Source organism: Diadema antillarum, unplaced genomic scaffold, assembly GCF_040938485.1.
Source record: "Diadema antillarum isolate AM-2024a unplaced genomic scaffold, OU_Dant_1.0 seq00001295_RagTag, whole genome shotgun sequence".
In the NCBI taxonomy this organism is placed as follows: Eukaryota; Metazoa; Echinodermata; class Echinoidea; order Diadematoida; family Diadematidae; genus Diadema; species Diadema antillarum.
Window position 1 is genome coordinate 353,236 of NW_027272074.1, and position 20,130 is coordinate 373,365.

General features: G+C 37.7%; 1 protein-coding gene across 1 annotated transcript in view; it reads left to right on the top strand.

Annotated features, from left to right (window-relative positions):
* LOC139708044 (mitotic apparatus protein p62-like) overlaps positions 1-20,130 on the top strand; it is a 72,948-nt gene that overhangs the window by 20,825 nt on the left and 31,993 nt on the right. Inside the window, exons 7-10 of the mRNA XM_071620032.1 lie at positions 3,404-3,595; positions 6,913-6,956; positions 8,856-8,958; positions 16,917-16,967. Of these exons, the coding sequence (XP_071476133.1) occupies positions 3,404-3,595; positions 6,913-6,956; positions 8,856-8,958; positions 16,917-16,967 (390 nt within the window). The remainder of the gene's footprint in view (positions 1-3,403; positions 3,596-6,912; positions 6,957-8,855; positions 8,959-16,916; positions 16,968-20,130) is intronic.

Genomic DNA, 20,130 nt, shown 5'->3' on the forward strand with positions numbered 1-20,130 from the left:
CTTGTAGGAATAGTTTAAAGGGTGTAGACAGTCGTCAAGCTTGTGACTACTTCTGAAGAGCAGGTGAAGTTTGTGCCCATCTGCATTTAGGTCTTGTCATGTGCAGTCATAAATTTTTAATATTTTTTTTTATGTTTCCTCAGTTTTCGTGTGCATCTTGAGGTTGTGCCAGGAATGCCCACTGAAGGAAAAGATTGTGAAAACTTTGGATCAAAATTGGAATGCAGATTTTTCTATTTCACTCTTTCATGGTCCTAGCATGTACAGTCCTAGAAAATTCCTGAACACTTATGCTTGTTTCTACAGTTTTTGTATGCATTTTGAAATTGTGCAATGAATGTCCACTGCGTGAAAAGATGATAAAAAACTTTCTACCATATTTGGAATGCAGTTGTTTCTATTTCTACTGGGATAAAATGTTATGTTACATGTAACTCATATGCTGTCTGTGTCTGCACATGCAAGTTCAATTGCCTTGCATGTTTTCATTATTATTTTCTGGCTAATAAAATTCCGTGCATTTTGTTCCCCGCTGTCACATAATTGGACATCACTTTTGCCCTACCATATCATCAATGTTTCTGAGCGCCGTTCTTTTCCGCAGATTGGTCGTCAGTAGCATTCTTGTTGCCCGGCCACAATTTGCAAGACAGGTTATCTGGCATTGATCCAGCACTGTCTAATGTTCCCTTTACTGACACAAAATTCTGTCATTACTATGGTTACCTGTCTTTTGGTCTCATCAGTTGCATGTCCTTGATGAAAGGATTTTTTTTTTTTTTTAAGTTTTCTATTTTTTGCCATTGAAGGCCAACAAAGAAAAATTCCGGACCTGTAATGTTGAATGACTGAGGTAATAATTCATGAAAATCAGTAAACATATGTGACATATAAAACACACTCTCACAGAAGTAAATAGTAAAATGGTCGCAGTCAAACAATTTCGCTATTTCCAACTCAAGATTATTAATGGTAACACTTGCTCTAAACTTGAGTTTTACTTTTGGTCCATCTGTTGAAACATAATAACTGCAGTATTCACAAAGACACTATTAATTATAGTTTCCCATGAAGTTATGTCATGTCTGGAATGTTCTTGTGGAGCAATTTGTGATTTATTTCATTTTTTTTTTCTCCAAAGCTTGCCAAGCCCTCCCTAGACAGCATTGAGGATGATGATGACGATGATGAGGATGATATTGACTGGAAGGTTTGTTCTGCCAGACAATTCCCCTTTCTCTTCCTCATATACAAACTTGTATCCTCTGCTGCTTTTCACTGGAGTATGTGTGAGCGTATGGCAGGTCATTAGTTTGTGTTTTTGTGTGTGTGAGCCTATGTGCATTTGTGTATGTAAATGCTTTCAAATGGGGACCATTGATGGAATACACACTAACCATGGATTCGTATCCAAGTGCGGGTGTCATAGCTATCCTTCAAGTTTTTAGGAAAGGCTTACTAATGATAGTGAAAGTGAAGTTGCTTCGTATGTTGCTATAATGTGCTTTTCTTGGACTTTTTCCAGAGCTTTTTATTTTTAATCTTTTATCTGCAGCTCCTGGCTTCAATATCTAGATATAACTATACCTATGTTTCAGCTTTTTCAAAATATCTCTGTCACTCCAGTTTCTGTCTATAAAAAAAAAAAATTACAAAAAATAAATAAATGAATAGCATTTATAAGTGTGTACTTGACTAATTCACTCCAAGATCCTGGCACAGTACATATTAACATTATATTAATGACCCTCGGCTATTCAGATATCCTTTGCACCACTTTCTTCATACCCAAGATATTTCAAATGCATCCCAATCCTGATGTATCTTTTTTTAAAGAAAAAACAGCAGCAAGATCAACAGAGAATTATCACTGATATATAGGTAGTGTTTATCTATAGTTAAGGTTTTAATTATCCTAATGAAAATACGTCTTTACTTGATTTTAACTGCTTACCAGAACACTCAGTCCAATAATGTAATACAGAGATGCTCATGATATACACGTATATGTGACTGCACATCACAAATCCAACAACCGCCATTGAGGTGAGCCCTAGACTTGTGGGTCTCTCATTGATTTTAACTGGATAATCTCATTCAAGATCCTTGTTTATGTCTCCATCGTAGAAGAGCTCTTCTTTCTGGGACCATTTTCTATTCAACTCTCTTTTATACAGCAGCATGATTCATTCATTCACTCTTTCATTCATTTATTTTCATTTCAAAACAACATTTACAAAAATCAAAATACAATAGCCTTGGTACACATTATACAATTTGTGGTGGAGCATCTCTTAAAGGGGATGGCTAGTAACTGATCAGTGGGAATGCTGGAGGATGATTGTTCCAATTCCTCTGGGATTCATTTAAGAGTACATTGTATATCTATTGTTTTGTGAAAATTATTTGCTTCAGAACGGTCTCATATTCAGGTATTGTGCAGTTTAATGCCCCGTCACTGTCAGGCATGCTAGCCTGGAACCATTAAACTGCACGTTACTTGAATACGAGACCATTCTGAAGCAAATAATTTTCACACAACCATAGATATATAATGTACTCTTCAATGAATCCCACAAGAATTGGAACAATCATCCCCCAGCATTCCCACTGATTCCCACTGATCAGTTACTAGCCATCCCCTTTAATACGATCAGAACGAGACATGGAAAACATCATCTTCATTGTGATGGGAAGAGCGAGATACATGTATAAAAGAAGTTTTGCACCATCGAGCATGGGTCTGTAGGAGTGGTATTCGGCAGGGTTGTTTCTTTTCCTACGTACACATATTCTCTACTTACGAGAGATGTTGGATGGGACTGCATTGATGATGGTATCACGTCATCTCTCCATACAGGTCAACAGAATGTTCACCTTGCGAGGATTCTCCTTATTCCTGTGTTTTGTTTTTGTGTGTGTTTCTTATGATCTGTTTTCCTCGTTCAGTGAGTTTAATCAAATTCGTTCTCTTCTTGTCTGTAAATGTGTTTTAGCCAAACACCACCAGCCTACAGCCTTGAGAGATGTGATAAACTGTTTTAAAACAATGAAAGACTCCCTCCGTTCCAAAGGTTTCAAAGTCTAAGGTTTCTGTTGGCAGTGGACATGGCTGACTGGATGACCTGACAGCATATGGGGCTGATAGAGCACCTTGTTTAGGAAAAAAAAAAGAATGTTGCACACAATTTGGCAGCAGAAAAGTAATCACTTGGCACCTGTGTTTTCTCTCATCATTGCAAACTATTCTATTCCTCACAGAATTTACAGGAACACGGGATCATCCTGAGGATTTACCTGTGCCACAAAGAGAAACTGAGTCTTTTTTTTCCCCAGAGAATTTTAAAGCTCACGAACGATTCATTTAGCATGTCATGCCCTCTTGCTGTGTCACAATCTCCAGCTAGCCAAGATGGAGAGCGGGAAGGGCAAGAATCAGGAGGGCGGTGACAAGGTGACCAACGGTCACGCCGAGCCCAACGAAGAAGGCAATGAAGAAGACGACGATGACGACGATGAAGAGGACGAAGATTACAAGGTCGACGAGGAGGCGGAGGACGGCGAGGATTCCAGCGAGGAGGAAGAGGAGGATGAGGTCCTTGAAGAGTTTTTAATCACTTGCTGATGTCAAGTTTTATTTCGTCGGTGTGCATGTTGAATTTATTCTAACTCACATATCATGACCCTTCACTTTACCATGTTTATTTTTGTTCACTGCATCTTTGAGGTATAGGTATAATTCAGGTCGCAGGTAGTATAACTCATTTTATCCCACTTCACTTCAGTTTGTTTTCATCTTTATTCTGAATTTACAATTTCATCTGAATGTGTTTGTCAGTTGAATATATTGTTCCATAACCTACTTATATTTGTGTCCACACAGATGTGAATAGACATGACGATGCACTTGTATTAAGGCCGTCATAAGATGGTGAACACTTTCAGCTATCTTTGTCAGTTTGTGTGTTAGTGTGATGTGTAAAGGTATCAGCAGGCATCAACTGCTCTTGAAATATTTCACTCCTATTTAAAGGACAAGTTCACCTTCATAAACATAAGGATTGAGAAAATGCAACAATATTAGTAGAACACATCAGTGAAAGTTTGAGGAAAATTGGACAATCGATGCAAAAGTTATGAATTTTTTAAATTTTTGTGTTGGAACCGCTGGATGAGGAGACTACTACAGCTTGTGAGTCATATGCGTACAACAGTATAAAGAAAATCTAAAAGAAAATTCAACATATTTTCACTTTTGTCGCATAATAAAAGAGCAATTGACTTGCCTCTTTCTAAAGGCAGGGGGAATAATATTACCCATAACATTTATCGGTAACGAGTCAGGGGAATGTGTACTTTTTTCAAAAGATGGAATTTTGTGAAATTCTCTTTATATTTTCCTTATATTGTTGTACGCATGTGACATCTAAGTTATTCATACACTGCAGTAGTCTTCTCATCCAGCGGGTACTACACAAAAACTTCAAAAATTCATAACTTTTGAACGGATTGTCTGATTTTCCTCAAACTTTCAATGATGTGTTCTACTAATATTGCTACATTCTCTCAATCCTTATGTTTATGAAGGTGAACTTGTCCTTTAAGTTGTTCTGAAAGCCTTTTCACAGATAGGTTGAATTCCAGTCATTGAATGTATGAATTCTACTTTAACAATGCTGAATTTGTATTGAATATTTCTGGCATCTGAATTCTTCTATCCCACAGGTTTTCTTCAGAGAGTGACTGTGTGATAGAGTGTGTACATCATACATGAATTCATTATCATGTTGTGATACTTCGTTAAAATATGCAATATCTTAACCAAATGTCTGTACATTAATGTTGAATATTATTTATCACATCAGATGTTGTTGATTGTAATAATGCACCATTCACATTCTTTTTTTTTTTTTGCCAACCCCCTTGAATGTCCAAGCAATGTATTCTTATGTTTGCTTTTTACTTTAGATTTTAGCTATCTCTGTTTTCATTTTAATCACCTTGCATTTGGATGATTGTTTTTGCACAATTGGAAAATTAACATTCTGTTTGGGAATGAAAAGGATTTTTATTTAATTTAAGATGAAAGGCAATAAATTACCAAAGTGACATTGACTGAGATATTTAACTGGCCAGTTGGGAGATTTTGAGGTAAACCATCACCCAATACACATGATAAACAGGCCAGAGATTTCAGTAGTGTTTAAGAATCGACATGCACTACAAGCACTTGCTGTTCCTATAAAAGTCTCTGTTGGAGACATAATTGGAGGGGGATGGTTTTAATCATGGGGTGATCAATCTCAACATGCTAGATTGTGCCCCCTTGGGACACATGTATCAGTGGCCAGTAGTAATGGTCAAACAGTTTGACCATGCCATCTAGAAATGAAAGTTTCAGCTTGTTTGTATTGGAAGGCAGATCACCATGGGATGTGGAAATGCTAATTCTCTGTGAGTGAAGGATTTGTAGCAGCTGTATGTAGGGAGGTTTACTGTGGATGGGTGGCTGCTCAGTCATGTTCAACATTATTTGTTGAAAGGGTGTGAATGTTAGAAAGAGTGTGACCGCATCTCTGCCGTGTGTAAAGTAGATAAGTGTGTCAGCCGGTCTGTTGAGGACTGACAAATAAATTCCACCGGTCTGGCCTCATTGTTGTATTGATCGTCTCTGACGCGTTTCGATATTGGAAACATACACCTTTTCCTTCCTTTGTGACACTTTGTTGGCACGTACAAATGTACCTATTACTAACACTGCCTTTCTTGTGCTACACATAACACTCTGCAATATGTGTTGCTCTCTTGTGCCATGCTAATCAGTTCCACATCTCTATTTGACCAACTTCCTCTTCCTGTGACTATTGATGCATGCTGGGTAATTCCATTATCCCTAAACCCCCTGCCATTTTAAAGGGGCCCTCTCGTAAGCTTATATATGCGTTTAAAACTGTTGTGATCAATTATACCCCCCCCCCCAATAAAAAAGAGACATTGCCATTGCATGAATAGATTATGCATTGAAGAGTAAGATTAGAAGTGTGTATACAACTGATTGCTGAATAACATCCTTTTCAGTATGTATGTGCTGATGGATATACCACTCTATTAGCACTATGCCCTCTATTATTTTAATGTGTCATGCACTGATAGTTAACACCCTCGTACTTCAAACAAATTGGGACAAATGCTTAGTGGGATTGGTTTTGATTGTAAAGGGTTTATAGATTATGCACTGTTTTACTCTGATTTTCCCACACATTGAAAAACTAAAACATTATATAGGACTTAGTGCACGGGATAAAAATGAAACTGAAAAATTAATGACTATGTATTAAAACAGCTCTGCCATTAACTGGCTTGTATGCTGTTTTGAGGTATAGTTTTCTGTTTGAACCCCCTGTAATGTCTGATGTTTATTGGATGATAAACCGAGTCAAATTTTATATTTCAGGGATAGTTACATTTTGTGTTTCTGAGGTAATCTCTTGTGATATATATTAAAGGAACACAGGGAAAAAATGTAAATGAATGCATTAACCACAGTATTTGGATGAAGAATTTATGATTTCTTCTTTTTTTTTGTGGGGGTGGGGGGGGGGGGGAGGGGGTGGAGGGTGGGGGAGGAGTTCAATTGTATGATTTTCTTTCCCAAACATAATCAGGACCATACCATATCTGCCTGCTCTCTCACATTATTTTGTCATTATTCATTTATTCATTTATTTTTTCTTTGGAAGTTGACCATGCTCTAAAACAAACGCTCACAGTCCCTTAAACTAGTCTGAGTCCATTGTGTAGTACCTTTGTGGAAGGCAAGAGAAATGATTCTGTGTGAATGATGTTAATAATTTTGAACCAGACAGTGACACATTAAACAATAAATCCTGTTTTTTTTCTTTCCCTTCACAGATGGCTCTTGGGGATGATGACGAAGATGACGATGAAGACGATAGGTAAGAGAACCAAGATTTGTGCTCCATATTTACATGTGGAATTGAGGAAGGGAGGGCGTTTATACTGCGGAAATCATGTTTAAGCTTTGTTTTTTCACCCTGTGTTTTTATATACCTTCAGTATTTTTCCCTTTGCATTAAGATCTCCCTTTCACCCCCACCATGCTACGATTTTGTTTGAAATACTTAAGATTAGCCCTGGATTCTTCCTACACACACCATTTTGTGATTCATCCCTTCTGCCAGGGAGAGAAATGGTCCGTCTTGCGGAGGAAATCATTCTTGTCTGTCCAATTTTGAGTCCATTGATAAGATGCTTCCTCGTCCTTGGGGATGCTTCTGTTTACCGTTAGCTCGCTGTTGATTGCTCTGGCCTGTGTCTGCCTGTATACCCAATAAGACCGCCGTGTCTGCCACCAGCGTGTTGGAAGCAATATATGAGCAACATGTGGCATTCTAGGAGGAAAATCCGACCCAAATTGCGACAAGATTTCCACTGGTACACGTAGACGCACAAATCGCGGTACAGGGCGTAAATCAAGTCCTGAGCTTGAATTGTGGCCTTGTTGAGTGACACAATCATACAAAGTTTTCTATTTTTAAGCTTGTTCAAAAATTTGAACCTCACCACCTTTGCGAGTGATTAGTCTCATCGTTCAGACTTCATTCTGATGTGGTGTAAAATAAACAATATATTTTGCATTATCTACTTCTAATCGTGCATTCATTCACATGTAATATCCGAAAGAGAATTTCTCCTGGTCATTGCTTTCTTCCATCAACCTTCTAGAATTTTCTCTTCCTTTCCTCTGCAAATCCTATGTGAGATAAAGACAGGTGCAGAGATATAAAGAGTGAGAAAGGAAACTAGACACGCACATGAATGAAATTTTTCATGAATGTTTTGAGCATGACAGAACCGCGCTTTGTGACCTTTTGGCAGGAAAGCGGCCTCGCTGCTTGTAGTGAAGTAGTTGAGTGACAAGGTGTAATTCACAATGCAGGGACCAAATGAGAAAGCAGTGTTAAAGAGAGGAAAGGGAGAAGAGGAAATGAATGGCATTGCCAACGAGTTCATGTTTCCAAGGGTTGGTAAAATCTTTGCTAGCCAAGCTAACCTGTAAACAATATCAAATTTCATCTTTGTCAAGAACTTTGAAGTCTGTGTTGTTGATTTTGCTTTCTAACCAGACTAGGGAATATGATGCACTTTCCTTATTTTGTAATCTAGATCTATTTTTCTTCTTTTTTTGAATAAAAGTTAAATAATGTAAAGCACACCTTATGAAAGTGTAGATTAGTTGTAATGCTAAGTATTATTCTAGATATGAGTTACCATCCTACCTGCTCTCTAAGCCAGCAATAGACTTTATTTAGCTTATACATGTACATGTTGTAGAGGCTCATCGGTTAAGATCTTCCTGTTGATACAGAGCTTTTCCATTTATGAGGCATTTTAAAGCATAGATATGTCAACTCATGGATGGCATTACAACATATATTTAGAGCAATATAGAGTTAATGTTGCATGCTGTGATCCAGACTGATACTTATTCATGTACAATGGTAGTCCACAGCCTCATTTGATAGACCACGATCTGACTTTTCATCTATATGGTTTGTATCTGTATGAATTTTGTCCATGAATTTTGAAAAAGAAAGTAGTCTGTTTCTAAAAAGAATTTCTCGCAAATTAATTGAATGCTAATATTCTGTCAGTCATTGTACATGTATGCATATGTTAGTAATGACTAGTGGGCTGTGCTTGTTTTGTTTCATTCATTTTGCATGACAAATGCACACACAAAGCTTTGCTAAGTAAACTGTGATGCCACATTAGTCTTTATTTAAAAATGATTGTAGCACCTGATGCCAATAACTTTTTTTTTCTCCTTGTAGCGAGGATGACGATGAAGACATGGATGAAGATGATGAGGAGGAGGATGATGAGGAGGAGGCGGAGGATGAGGAGTCTCCAGAGAAGCCAGTGAAGAAGGCAAAGGTGAGAAAGCATTCCTAGAACTTCTGTGATAACAACCTTTTGAAATACTGACATCGTTTATTACATGTGGGACCACATATATGCTCCCCCCCCCCCCCTTTGTCATTTTATCGTGTGTAATGCAACAAGAACTTGCAGAGTTTGAAATGCCATCCTGATTATATGTTGCTTTGTATGAAAACAGAAAAAGCAGGGAAGTAGATAATTGAAGGAATTCAACATTTTCACACAATCACTGATAATCCATGAGTTTGAATATTGTTTACAGCAAATCATTAGATATTTCTAGTTTGATTATGTGATTGTATGATTTATAGTGAGAAGAAAAATATTAACAAATCATTCATCATTTGGAAGAATATGTTTATGTGTGTTCATAAAGCCATTATTGAGAAATTACCAATGGAAATTCTTCAAAATTCATATTCATTGCAAGCATATTTCATGGATTAATTCTACATTCACTATTAAACCCGTTGAGGACGAGTCCCGAGTATACTCGGGCAAGTGTCTATGGGAAATGCGTGTTGTAGCAAAATCAGCCCGTCCTTAATGGGTTAAGGTTAAAGTGATGTTAAGTTGATTTTGTCTTTAATTTAAAGAGAATTGAATTTCAGAAAAAGAAAAAAATATTGTATCCCGAAATATCAGTGAATGTTGTAGTATGCTGGTCACATGACTATTCTCGAGTCAGCCCCAGCAGCTTTCTTTCTTTTGTTTTTTATGCCTCCGCCACGAAGTGGTGCCAGAGGCATTATGTTTTCGGGTTGTCCGTCCGTCCGTCCGTCCGTCCGTCCGTCCTTCCGTCCTTCCGTCCGTCCGTAATGAATTTTGTGGACAAGGTAACTATCAAAACCTGTTGAGGTATCCTAATGAAACTTGGCATGTATGTGTATTAGGGGGTGAAGTTGTGCCTATCAACTTTTGGGTGCACATGTTCAAGGTCAAGGTCAAATACATAAAATTTCACTATTTCCACCATATCTATTGAATGCCTGAAGATATTTTCTTGAAACTTAATGTATACATGTATTACCCAATTAAGATTCCCTGGTGAAGGTTTGGGTCATGAGGTCAAAGGTCAAAAGGTCAGGGTCAAATACATAAAATTTCACTATTTCCACCATATCTATTGAATACCTGAAGATATTTTCTTGAAACTTAGTGTATGCATGTATTACCCAATTAAAATTCTCTGGTGAAAGTTTGGGTCGTGAGGTCAAAGGTCAAAGGTCAAAAAGGTCAAGTAAAAATATTAAAACTTTTTTTTCTCCGTACCTTGGAAAATTGTTCAAGGTATCTTCATGGAACATAGTATATACATGTACTGACTGGAAGTGATTATCTAGAGAATGTAGGGTTCATGGGGTCAAAGGTCAGGGGTCAAAGGTCAAGTGCAACACTTCAAAATTTTACTATTTCCCTCATATTTATGTAATGCCAGCAGGGTTATTTTTTTTTATACTTGGTGTATGCATGTGTAACCTAATAGAAATTCTCTGGAAAGTTTTTTTTTTCTTCTTTCTTTGCCTCAAAGGTCAAAAGGTCAAAAATCAAGTGAAAGTGCTGAACTAACTTTTTCCTCCATATCTCGGAAGTGGCTCAAGTTATCTTGAAACTTAGTACATACACTGTATTATGCATGTTCTATCTGAAAGTGATTATCCTATGAATTTTAGGGTCAAGGGCCAGATGAAAATGGTAACAATTTACTATTCAATTCAGAAATTCACACCAATTTTCCACACCTGTACCTTGAAAATTACTCAATGCCTAAATGTATGAATGGGTCAAAGTCAAGTTAAAGTCCTTAAATCCCTAGATACATGCTCTCCTATTCATCCAATTAAACCTAGGTCAAGGAAGGTGAACATTCAACACATTTGTGACAAATTTGTTATTTCAATATTTTGCCAATTTTGTGAAAATGTAATCACACATTGTCCACATGTACTATCTAGACCTATTGGGAAAATCATGCATTATGGCGGAGGCATACCAGTCGCCAAAGCGACATTTCTAGTTTTCATGTTGAATTCACATCATTCTAAGATATCCAGTCTACAGTGTCTTTTGTGTGATATGGGATAAACCATCATTTAGATGTGTTAATGCTTCCAAGACATTTTAAGTTTTAGCAAGGAGATGAGTATAAATTGCCATTTATTGGGTGATGATGATGCCTGCTTAAAAAAAAAAAGATTAAAAAAAAGATAAAAGATATAACAGTACAATGTAGAGAGATTTTCTGAGGTGATACAGGTTCAAATCCTGTGGTTGTTCCATCTTCTTCATTTGGTGGTCATAATAATGCAGATTAAGCATACAAACTAATTCATGGCGAGTAACAGCCCCCCCCCCCCCAACAAAAGAGAAAAAAATTCTTGTGGCTACACTCTCCACAAAATAGAAATGGAATAAAACAAAGCGAAAAAAAAAAATCCCCAATATTCTTAAAGCAGTGTTCATAGTTAATCCTGTATTAAACTGGAGCTTGTTTCGTGTGTCTATGTGTATGTAGGTTTACTAACTTCTCCTTTAAGAGAAGTAAGTAAAAAGTAAACAGTGTTGTTTTTTATTCTTGTTTGTTTTCCACATGTCTATGGTATGGCATATTTATGTCTTCTTTTTGCAATATACCTCCATCTTGATTTTTTTTTTCTTCAGATTTTTGAATGCCATGTAACTTGCAGACTTACGTTCACATATGTGTGTATGTGCATATTTTCATGTGTGTGATGTGCATATTTTCAAAATGGTAAAATATAAATGATATTAATCTTGAACCTTTTCATCTGTTAAAATTTGAAATACTTCATCCCTTGTATGAAATCATGGTTGAGAGTATTGAATGCATGGCTTGCCATACTCTCTTACCTGGCACAGAGTGAAAGACTGCCATCTATGGTGAACTTGCTACAGTGAGTCTGTAGTGATTCAGGGTGTGTGCGGGGGTGTTTTTTTTTTTTTTTATTGTATCCCCTGCACAGGGTTCAAGTTGTGACAGTGGGGAATGCTGTCCTTGATGGGTATTCAGTTTGAAATGATGAATTGTTACACAGGCTTAATACTGTCTTGGGAAGCAATGTTGCTTTGCTCGAAAGAAGAATGCCAGGTATTTGATTTTCATAGAAAAGTCGACTGCGAGTACAGTGCATTGACTCCACAAAGGGGAGCTGGCTCCGGCACACGAGACAGTTGTACTTCGGCGTGACCTCTCCCAACAAATGCCGTATTTGCTACATTTCAAACAAAGATGGCCAAGTTAGCAACAAAATATGTATTTAGCGTTGTGAAAGGGAATATGGGAGGAATTGTTGCGCTTTTTGCAATAGGGAGAAAAAGAGGGAAATATCCAGTGTATGGGTGATACGGAGTCCTCCTGTTTGTAGGCTAATGGTTGAAAATGATGGAGTGCGTCAATATAGGCTGCTGCCAGTTCGTGGGTCGGACAAATGAAAACCAATGCCGACTTGCTCTCGCAGCCATGCCGATAATAATCTGTCAATGTCTAGAAGATAGCTGTTACCTGCTTTTTTCTCTCATTTCTTTGTGTATTATTTTGGTCTAGGTGTGTATTCTTTCATTGTCAATGAAGCACTGTCATTTTGAAATGCTGGTATTCACATTGATGTACAAGTCAGGCATGACTTTTGCCTCAGATTGCTACAAACCCATTTGAGTTGTTTAACAAGTCAGACTGTATATTTAACTGTGAGATAATTGTTATTTGTGGTCCAGTTATTGAATTTGATAAAAGTGCAAGTTTCGAACTGTTTGTTAGCCCAGTGCTTGTGTGTGCTGATACTATGCAGGAACAATTCTTCCTCTCCTATCTGATAGAGAGAGGGAAACAAAAATAAAGATCTTGAAGAAAGAAATGCTTCATACCTCCTAGTCTCATATCTGCAAGATCTGTCTGGACTGTGAATTGTGTTTGTCTTCTTTCAGAGCAAAAACATGGTACGAAAACGATTGTAGTGAGTGATATATCTCATCAGTTGTCAGTACATTGTAACAGAGTTCCAGTTTTCTGGAAGATATTGTAATTTAGCATAGATTAGTCTGATCGCTCAACTGAAAACACAATTCTGATCAGGTGGACATTTTTCAATCTTTGGATGGTATGTAGCGTTTATTCCCAAGTCTTGTAGCGACGAAAAGGAATTGAAGCGGAGTGATATTGAGACAGAATTGCAATGTACAGCATACTCAATCAAACAAGTGTTTCCACCAGTCATAAGTTGAGAACTTACATTGTACTTGATGTCTTGAGCTCATGAGTGCAGCGACAAGACGATCAATTGAACATTAATTTTGTCCTTGGTACTCTCCTCTTATTTCTTTTGTTTACCTTGTGATTTGTTTTGTTTTGTTTTGCAATGATGATGTTTTTGATTAAAAGCTATGATTAGATGATGGCAAAATACTGTAGGAAAGGCTCATTTTGACAAGGTAAGGAAATATATTACTGTGCAATATATTTGTGAGGTCAAATAGCTATACGTGTGAGCAAAAAAAAAAGAAGATGACTTGTTACTTCATTATCATTATCATTTTTTCTTTAGCTGTTAAAGCTTTCCTGTCCAAATTTCATATGATTCAAAGTCTAAAAGAATTTGTGTGTGGCTTGCAAGATTTCCAAAATCCAAGGGTCAATTTTTGACCTGTTATCATTGACAGTATTGTTGTGTTTTGCATATGATTAATCCTATTGAACATTGATTTGTGTGATGATGAAAAGTGAAAAATCATTGAAGAGTCATATGGTGAAGCAATATCACTTTTTTTTATTAATGTATCACAATATTCATCTGTGACTCATGTGAAATCCTCACAAGAGGAGACTTTAGATTTCACCATCTTCTTCCACTTCTCGACCCTTGAATATTAGACCTGAGATTTAGTTTTAGAATCACTATAACTTATGTGAGCCATATCTGGGGGTAGGGGGCTTTGGAAATATAAGAAGAAAAGATGGTTTTAATGGATTATGCAATGAGAATGAGTCAGGTGCATTGCCATGTCTGTGAATAAATCAATTATTGTTTGGTACAATGAAGCCCCCCAGTTATGGCTGAAATAGACATTGGCATAAAGAATATTGGTCAAACCAAACAGGTCTCTACATCAAGATAATGATGAGGAGATATGCCATCATGAAGTTTCCAGGATCACCACAAGTCTACCATGTTGAAATTTGTCCTTGCCACTGGCAACCGAACTGCTCGAGCTATCGATAGTATTTCAGAGTTGCGCTTGGTGTGCTTGGAGGGTTAAGGTTTTGATTTTTTTCTTTTTGTCCCCGGGATGTAGGGTTAAGGAATATCTACTGCGGTTATTGTGCTGACATTGTGTTTTAGGTGTGAGGGGACCGGGGTAAGTAAGCAGGAATACACATAATGCCTCGAGCAGAGCAGGTTCGATCCTTATGTCTCGTGGTGTCTTTGCAAGGCTTCCGGCCCGTTGAGCAAACCTCTTTTCGAGGCCAGTCGAACATTGGAAATCATGGGTGGCCATGGAAAAGGTGTTCATAGGGGGATTGCTTGGGGGGGGGGGGGGGGGGGGGGGGGAGTGAGCAGCAATTTCATGATGAACTGATATGTGGTGGCATAGAAGTACAATGTACGTACAGGCTGTGTTTGTATATGTAGTGCATGCTGAAAATGCAACCTATGTAGACTACGTGTAGATAATCATAATATTCAATAGTGTGTTACAACTTTGAAAAAATATCCATCTCAAAAGATGTATTTTTCACTGATGGCATGAATAAGGGACTCCATATAACACCCTAGAAATAAAGAAGGGGAATTATGCAATGTGAATAATTAAAAAAAAAAGAAAATTGCAGTTGTGAAATGAATCGGAGAAAATACATGAGCACCAGATAGAATGAGAAGTTTGGGCAGAAAGCGATGGAACAAAACTTGTTGCAAACATATTGTAAAAGTTAGAAGCAGTTTCTAAGTTTGAAGTGTGCTGATCACTTCCTTCTGACTGCTTTCTTGCAATTAACAAATCAGAACTTGAGTGAATGTGTGGCATGGAGTAGATGAAGCATTTGTTGTAATTTCTTTATATATTTATTTGTCTGCTAAACTACATGTACCTGTGTGGCAATCGCATCACAGGCATCAGTTGTGTAGGGTCTGTGGTTAAATTATTAAAGGCATCCGACTTGAGTGAAGAAATTCAAGTTTACCGTAGACCATGGGATTGCACTATTTTTATGTACAGATGTATGGAAAGCTACATGGTTATCTGTAAACTTAGTGCATAGATTTTAACTTTTAATTTCAATTTGCATTGGACCTGCGTTTTCCATGGCAAGAGTTACATCACGGAGTGTATCAGTCCCCAACACTATTCTTGGGAATTCAGCACAAAATGTAAGGAATGATAAGAGTAATAATTTGGAAAGAGTGGCACATTCAGAGGCATTTTCTACAATGAGACCAGGTTTAAAAGCAGAAAGCAACTTTGCAGTCAGCAACATGCCCTTGCCCTGCCCTGTCCCCATGGTGAGTTCAGTCAGAGAGCAAGGCACGTGCTGGGCTGCGTTCTGGGGCTTTGCGCTGGTATGGGGGATTTTAGGGACCAATTCACGCCATTGTTTGGAAAGGTTAGTGATAGCTGTAACAATTCTGGGGAGCTGGAGTCAATGACCTTATAATCAGACTTTCGGGGTGGGGGGGGGGGGGGAGTGGTAGGTTCAAGTTTGCTTCCCCCTCAGCAGAAAAAACAAATCCTCCGAGTTTAGGAAATAAACCGAATGCTGGAATAGTAGGCAAACGTATAACCAGGCATGATTCCTTGACTATTATACTTGAACATTTATATCAATGTTCAAAGGAGTCATTCTTTAACGTCTTGCAGACTGTTTTGGGCTTGGCTTTGTTTTTGGTTCCACATTTATACATGATACAAATGTACTTTGTGTATCGTTGTACTTCAAGTCTGCATTCATATGCTACTTGAGTAAAGCGTATTGTGATCAATGTCTTGTACAATGTAAGTCAGAGCGAGTTTGACCAGGAGAGTATGCTGAAATATACGCAACATATAGTGTCTTCAGTGGAAGAGCAAAAAATAGGAACTTCCTGCACTAGAGACTTCTAAAGGGTCAACTAAGGGGCTCAACACAACTGTACAGCAACATTTATTGCGGCATAAAATTTCGCGAATTTGAATCAACAACCTTTTTTGTTGTGTTCAATTTTCATGAATTGTCACTGGCATTCAGTGTATATGGTGTATTATATAGACAAGAACTTTCACATACACTTTACTTTCACGATGATGGCATGGCTCTCGCGAATCTTGCCTCTCACAAAATTCGTGAAATTAAAATGCACACGAAGGTTCCTAGTTTTACAGTAACTTTCTAAAATAACAGGAAATATAAAAAGTCATTTTGAATTTTAGCTGTCCTATCAAGCCACCAAAGGACAGTTTGAAAATGTGGTGGCCTGACATCAATTTTTAGTGGCCCTGGGCCACTGAGTCACTGAGGCAAGGTTGACTAGTTGCACAACTGAGCTCCCCAAACCTGGTGTGACTTTAATGTAGCATGAATAACCCCCTGGAAGATGGACAGGAGAATGATTCTAGAATACCACTGTAGAAGATGAACCTTTATAGCACTGAAGTCCAGTGAGCAGTTGGGCATATTTTGTGTCTTTTAACCTAAAATGCCCCATAATTTATGATTGTCTCATCAGAAAATAACAACAACAACAATTGTAGAATTCTGGTTTAATAGCCTATTGTCATATGTCTATACCTCATTTGCATGCAGTAAGTTAGTACACTTATATCCCCATTCTTCTTTTGGTTCTTTTCTATTTACACATACACAGGAGAATGAATGGTCTAGTGTCATAAATGTCTTTGCTTCATCATGAAACAATAATTACACTAAAATCACTTTTTCTTTTCTTTATATGCACCTACAGGGGAAAGTGAATGGGACAGCAGGCAAGAAAGCTGAAACCCCCAAAACACAGGTGAGTTTGAATAGTTTGCTGCTCTTGTCGCTACGTGGGATGGTCACGTGATTGGCAACTCCAGGTCATGTGACACGTACGGCTCTTCTCTCATTTGCCACTTGTCTCTTTCGAAGATCAACTTCAAAGTCCTGAACCAAGGTTCCTTGCAGCTGTAAAGTGGGCTTAGTCTGGTGACGTGCACCTCTGTTTTCAACTCTTTCTCGTGCTGCAATTTCGGAGAAATTAAATGCTGTCAACTCTAGATAGCAGAAGGATGTTGTATCAAAAGAAATGAGGGGGAGGCAATTTTTTTTTTCTACAGCTTTCATAGTTTTTGCCAAATTTGCCCAAATTCTCTCTGATCTGTGGGTCTGCTCAACTGTTTGCATTCACTATAGCTTTCTTTGCAGTGACTGATGTTCACAAAGCTCTCCATTAAAAGGGCTTTTAAAATTGAAAAAAAAAAATGAAATGGTTCCTACGCTTGGAGCCAAAACACTGTTCTGTCATGGAAACAGACATAAATTCTTTAAACATGACTGCAGAATTAAAGGGTGTTACGACATTTATTCACCAAATCTGTGCTTCAATAAACAGATGTAAATTTCCAGTTTACGGTATGTAGGATTTTTTTTTCAGTGGGATGCTGTATAGCGTATACTGTAAAACCAGAAATCTCTGCATGCAAGAAATTTCACAAGGAGCCAAGATTCACGAAATTAGAATGAACATGAGAGTTCTTGTCTACAATATAAACATTGAATGCTAGAGGCAATTCCTGAAAATTTCACATTGCAAAAAAGGCCGTCGGCTTCAATTTGCGAAAATTTTACACCGCAGATATTTCTGGTTTTACAGCACACAATTTCTACATGAAGATTTGGGTAAGGTTGTTTCTCTCTGTGGTACAGCAATGCCAAAGATACAGTGTCACGAGACAATGCAAATGTGCACATTACAATGCTTGTAGATTGAGCTATTTAACTTTTGCCGTCTCTTTAGCTATATTTATGAAAGAAGTGTCGGTGCTGTGTATGCACACAGAAAGCCTTTCAAATTTGTTGTGCATTTTTCCAAACATCTCACATTCCTGTTTGTGTCTTTGAAGTGTGATGAGACTGCAAATGATTAAAAAAAATAAAAGTTATAATGATAAACAGACAAGATGTGGAATCAGAACAAAAAAGGGGAACAGGAAAATGCAATATCCGCCTTATTTCTCGTGACATAAAGGCTATTTTAGAGTTCATATTCTGGTGTGGGGAAGAGAATACTATTGATGGTATCTGCCTGGATGGCAAAAGGTAATAACATCCATGGACTGTGTGCAAATTGAATCTTGTGCTGAAAAGGTCTGACAATTCACCAGCAAGGGGAGGAAGGGAAATTAGCAATAAAAACCGTGTGGAGTAATCATATCAATAAATTTATAAGTGCAATCAAGACTTTTTCCCTCCTTGCCCCCGCGCGCATTTTGATGGATACGGGGGTGGTTAGGATAAAAGATTTCGCAGACGGACCTCTCCTCTTGACTTGTCGATATGTACTTTCTTTGTACAAAGATTTGTTTGCGAGATATCGGTGATTGGTATTGGGACAGTGGCGCACAATAGGGGGAGAGGAAGAGGCATAATCTAGCCCATATATCATTTCTGATGGCTTGAAGTCCGCCGCACAAAGGGGCTGGCCCTTTTCTAATCCCGGAGTTTGATTGCTCTGTTTAGAGCCACTTTTGATCGTGAAAGCATCGCGGGCTGAGCTTTTTAATGAGATGAGGCCTCCCCTGTACATCCTCTCCCATCCCGCCTGTTGTATCACTGTGGGAAGTTATGACTTTAAATGAAAAAAAAAATCAAGCATATTTTTTTTTCTTTCTCTCCCCCTTTTGTGTGAGTGTGTGTGTTTGTGTGTGTATAACATGAAATGATATTTTGGGGCTGCCTTTGTGCCCCGAGAAAAAAAAAAAGAAGAGAAAATTCCCACAAGAGTAGTAAGAAGCACAATGGCCTATTACGCAGTGCGTCGTAGCATGTATTTGCATTTCATTCACAGTTAAAGGTGATCTTTTTGGCGGTGGCGTGAGATGCATGCTTGACTTGTGACTTGTCCTGCCTTGCACCTCGAGGAAGGAGGAGGAAAGAGGATATGTGAGGTCAAAGGTCAAGTGACTCGGTGGCTACTGTTATTCTTTGATAACATGATATGCTTTCCTTTGACATATTCTAAATTACTATCTGCATTTAAAAATATGATATGTAATTGCCCTGCCCACTCCCCCTTCCCTTCTCCCTTGAAAGAAAATAATACTGAAAAGGGAGGAACGGAATCTTGACATACTTTGTTATATAAACAAATATATTCCACTCGGATCGTATCATGTTATTAGTCATCTTATGCCAGTACACAGTGATGAATTATAGAATTGCCTTCAGAAATTGTTGGAGTGATAATAGGATGAATATCCTCAGAAAATATAAAATTATGAGTAAGTAAAGAATTCAAAAATATAATTTGTTGTTTGCATAGTCATTACAGTGGACACCTGTTCTAACGAAGTCCTCGGGACCAGCAGTTTTCTTTCGTTATATTGAAATTTCATTTCAACTGAACAAATTAACAATAAAAAACAGAGTTGATAATGTTGCGGTCTGAATTTTCACTCATCGTAACTGGAATTTCGTTATAACTGTGATTGTTATAACTGGAGTGTACTGTACCCAGATTATTTTGTGTAAAGTGAGGTCTGTGCTAGAGCTACGTGTACACGTATGCTGTGAAGCACAATCTCTTTAACTGTGTTTGTGCTTACGGGCAGCTATATGATGATCTTTTTGACACCCTGGCGTACCAAATAGAAATCTGTCAATTTTGTTGAATTATAAATATATATATATATATCTATACATATATATATATATATATATATATATATATATATATATATATATATATCCATTTATTCATTCATTTTTAGCACAATACCCTGAGTTACCAAAAGTGTGGTGAGTGAAAGTAATTTTTAGTGCTTTATGGACGAAAACCACATCAGTGCACATCACTAGTGATCTCAGCATCACACACAGACAGCTGCACCTCACTGCATTTGATACCAAGCCACAGATGTAAAATGAGGAATCATATAATGACTGCTTTGTGGATTTTAAAATGATCTCCTTCTGAA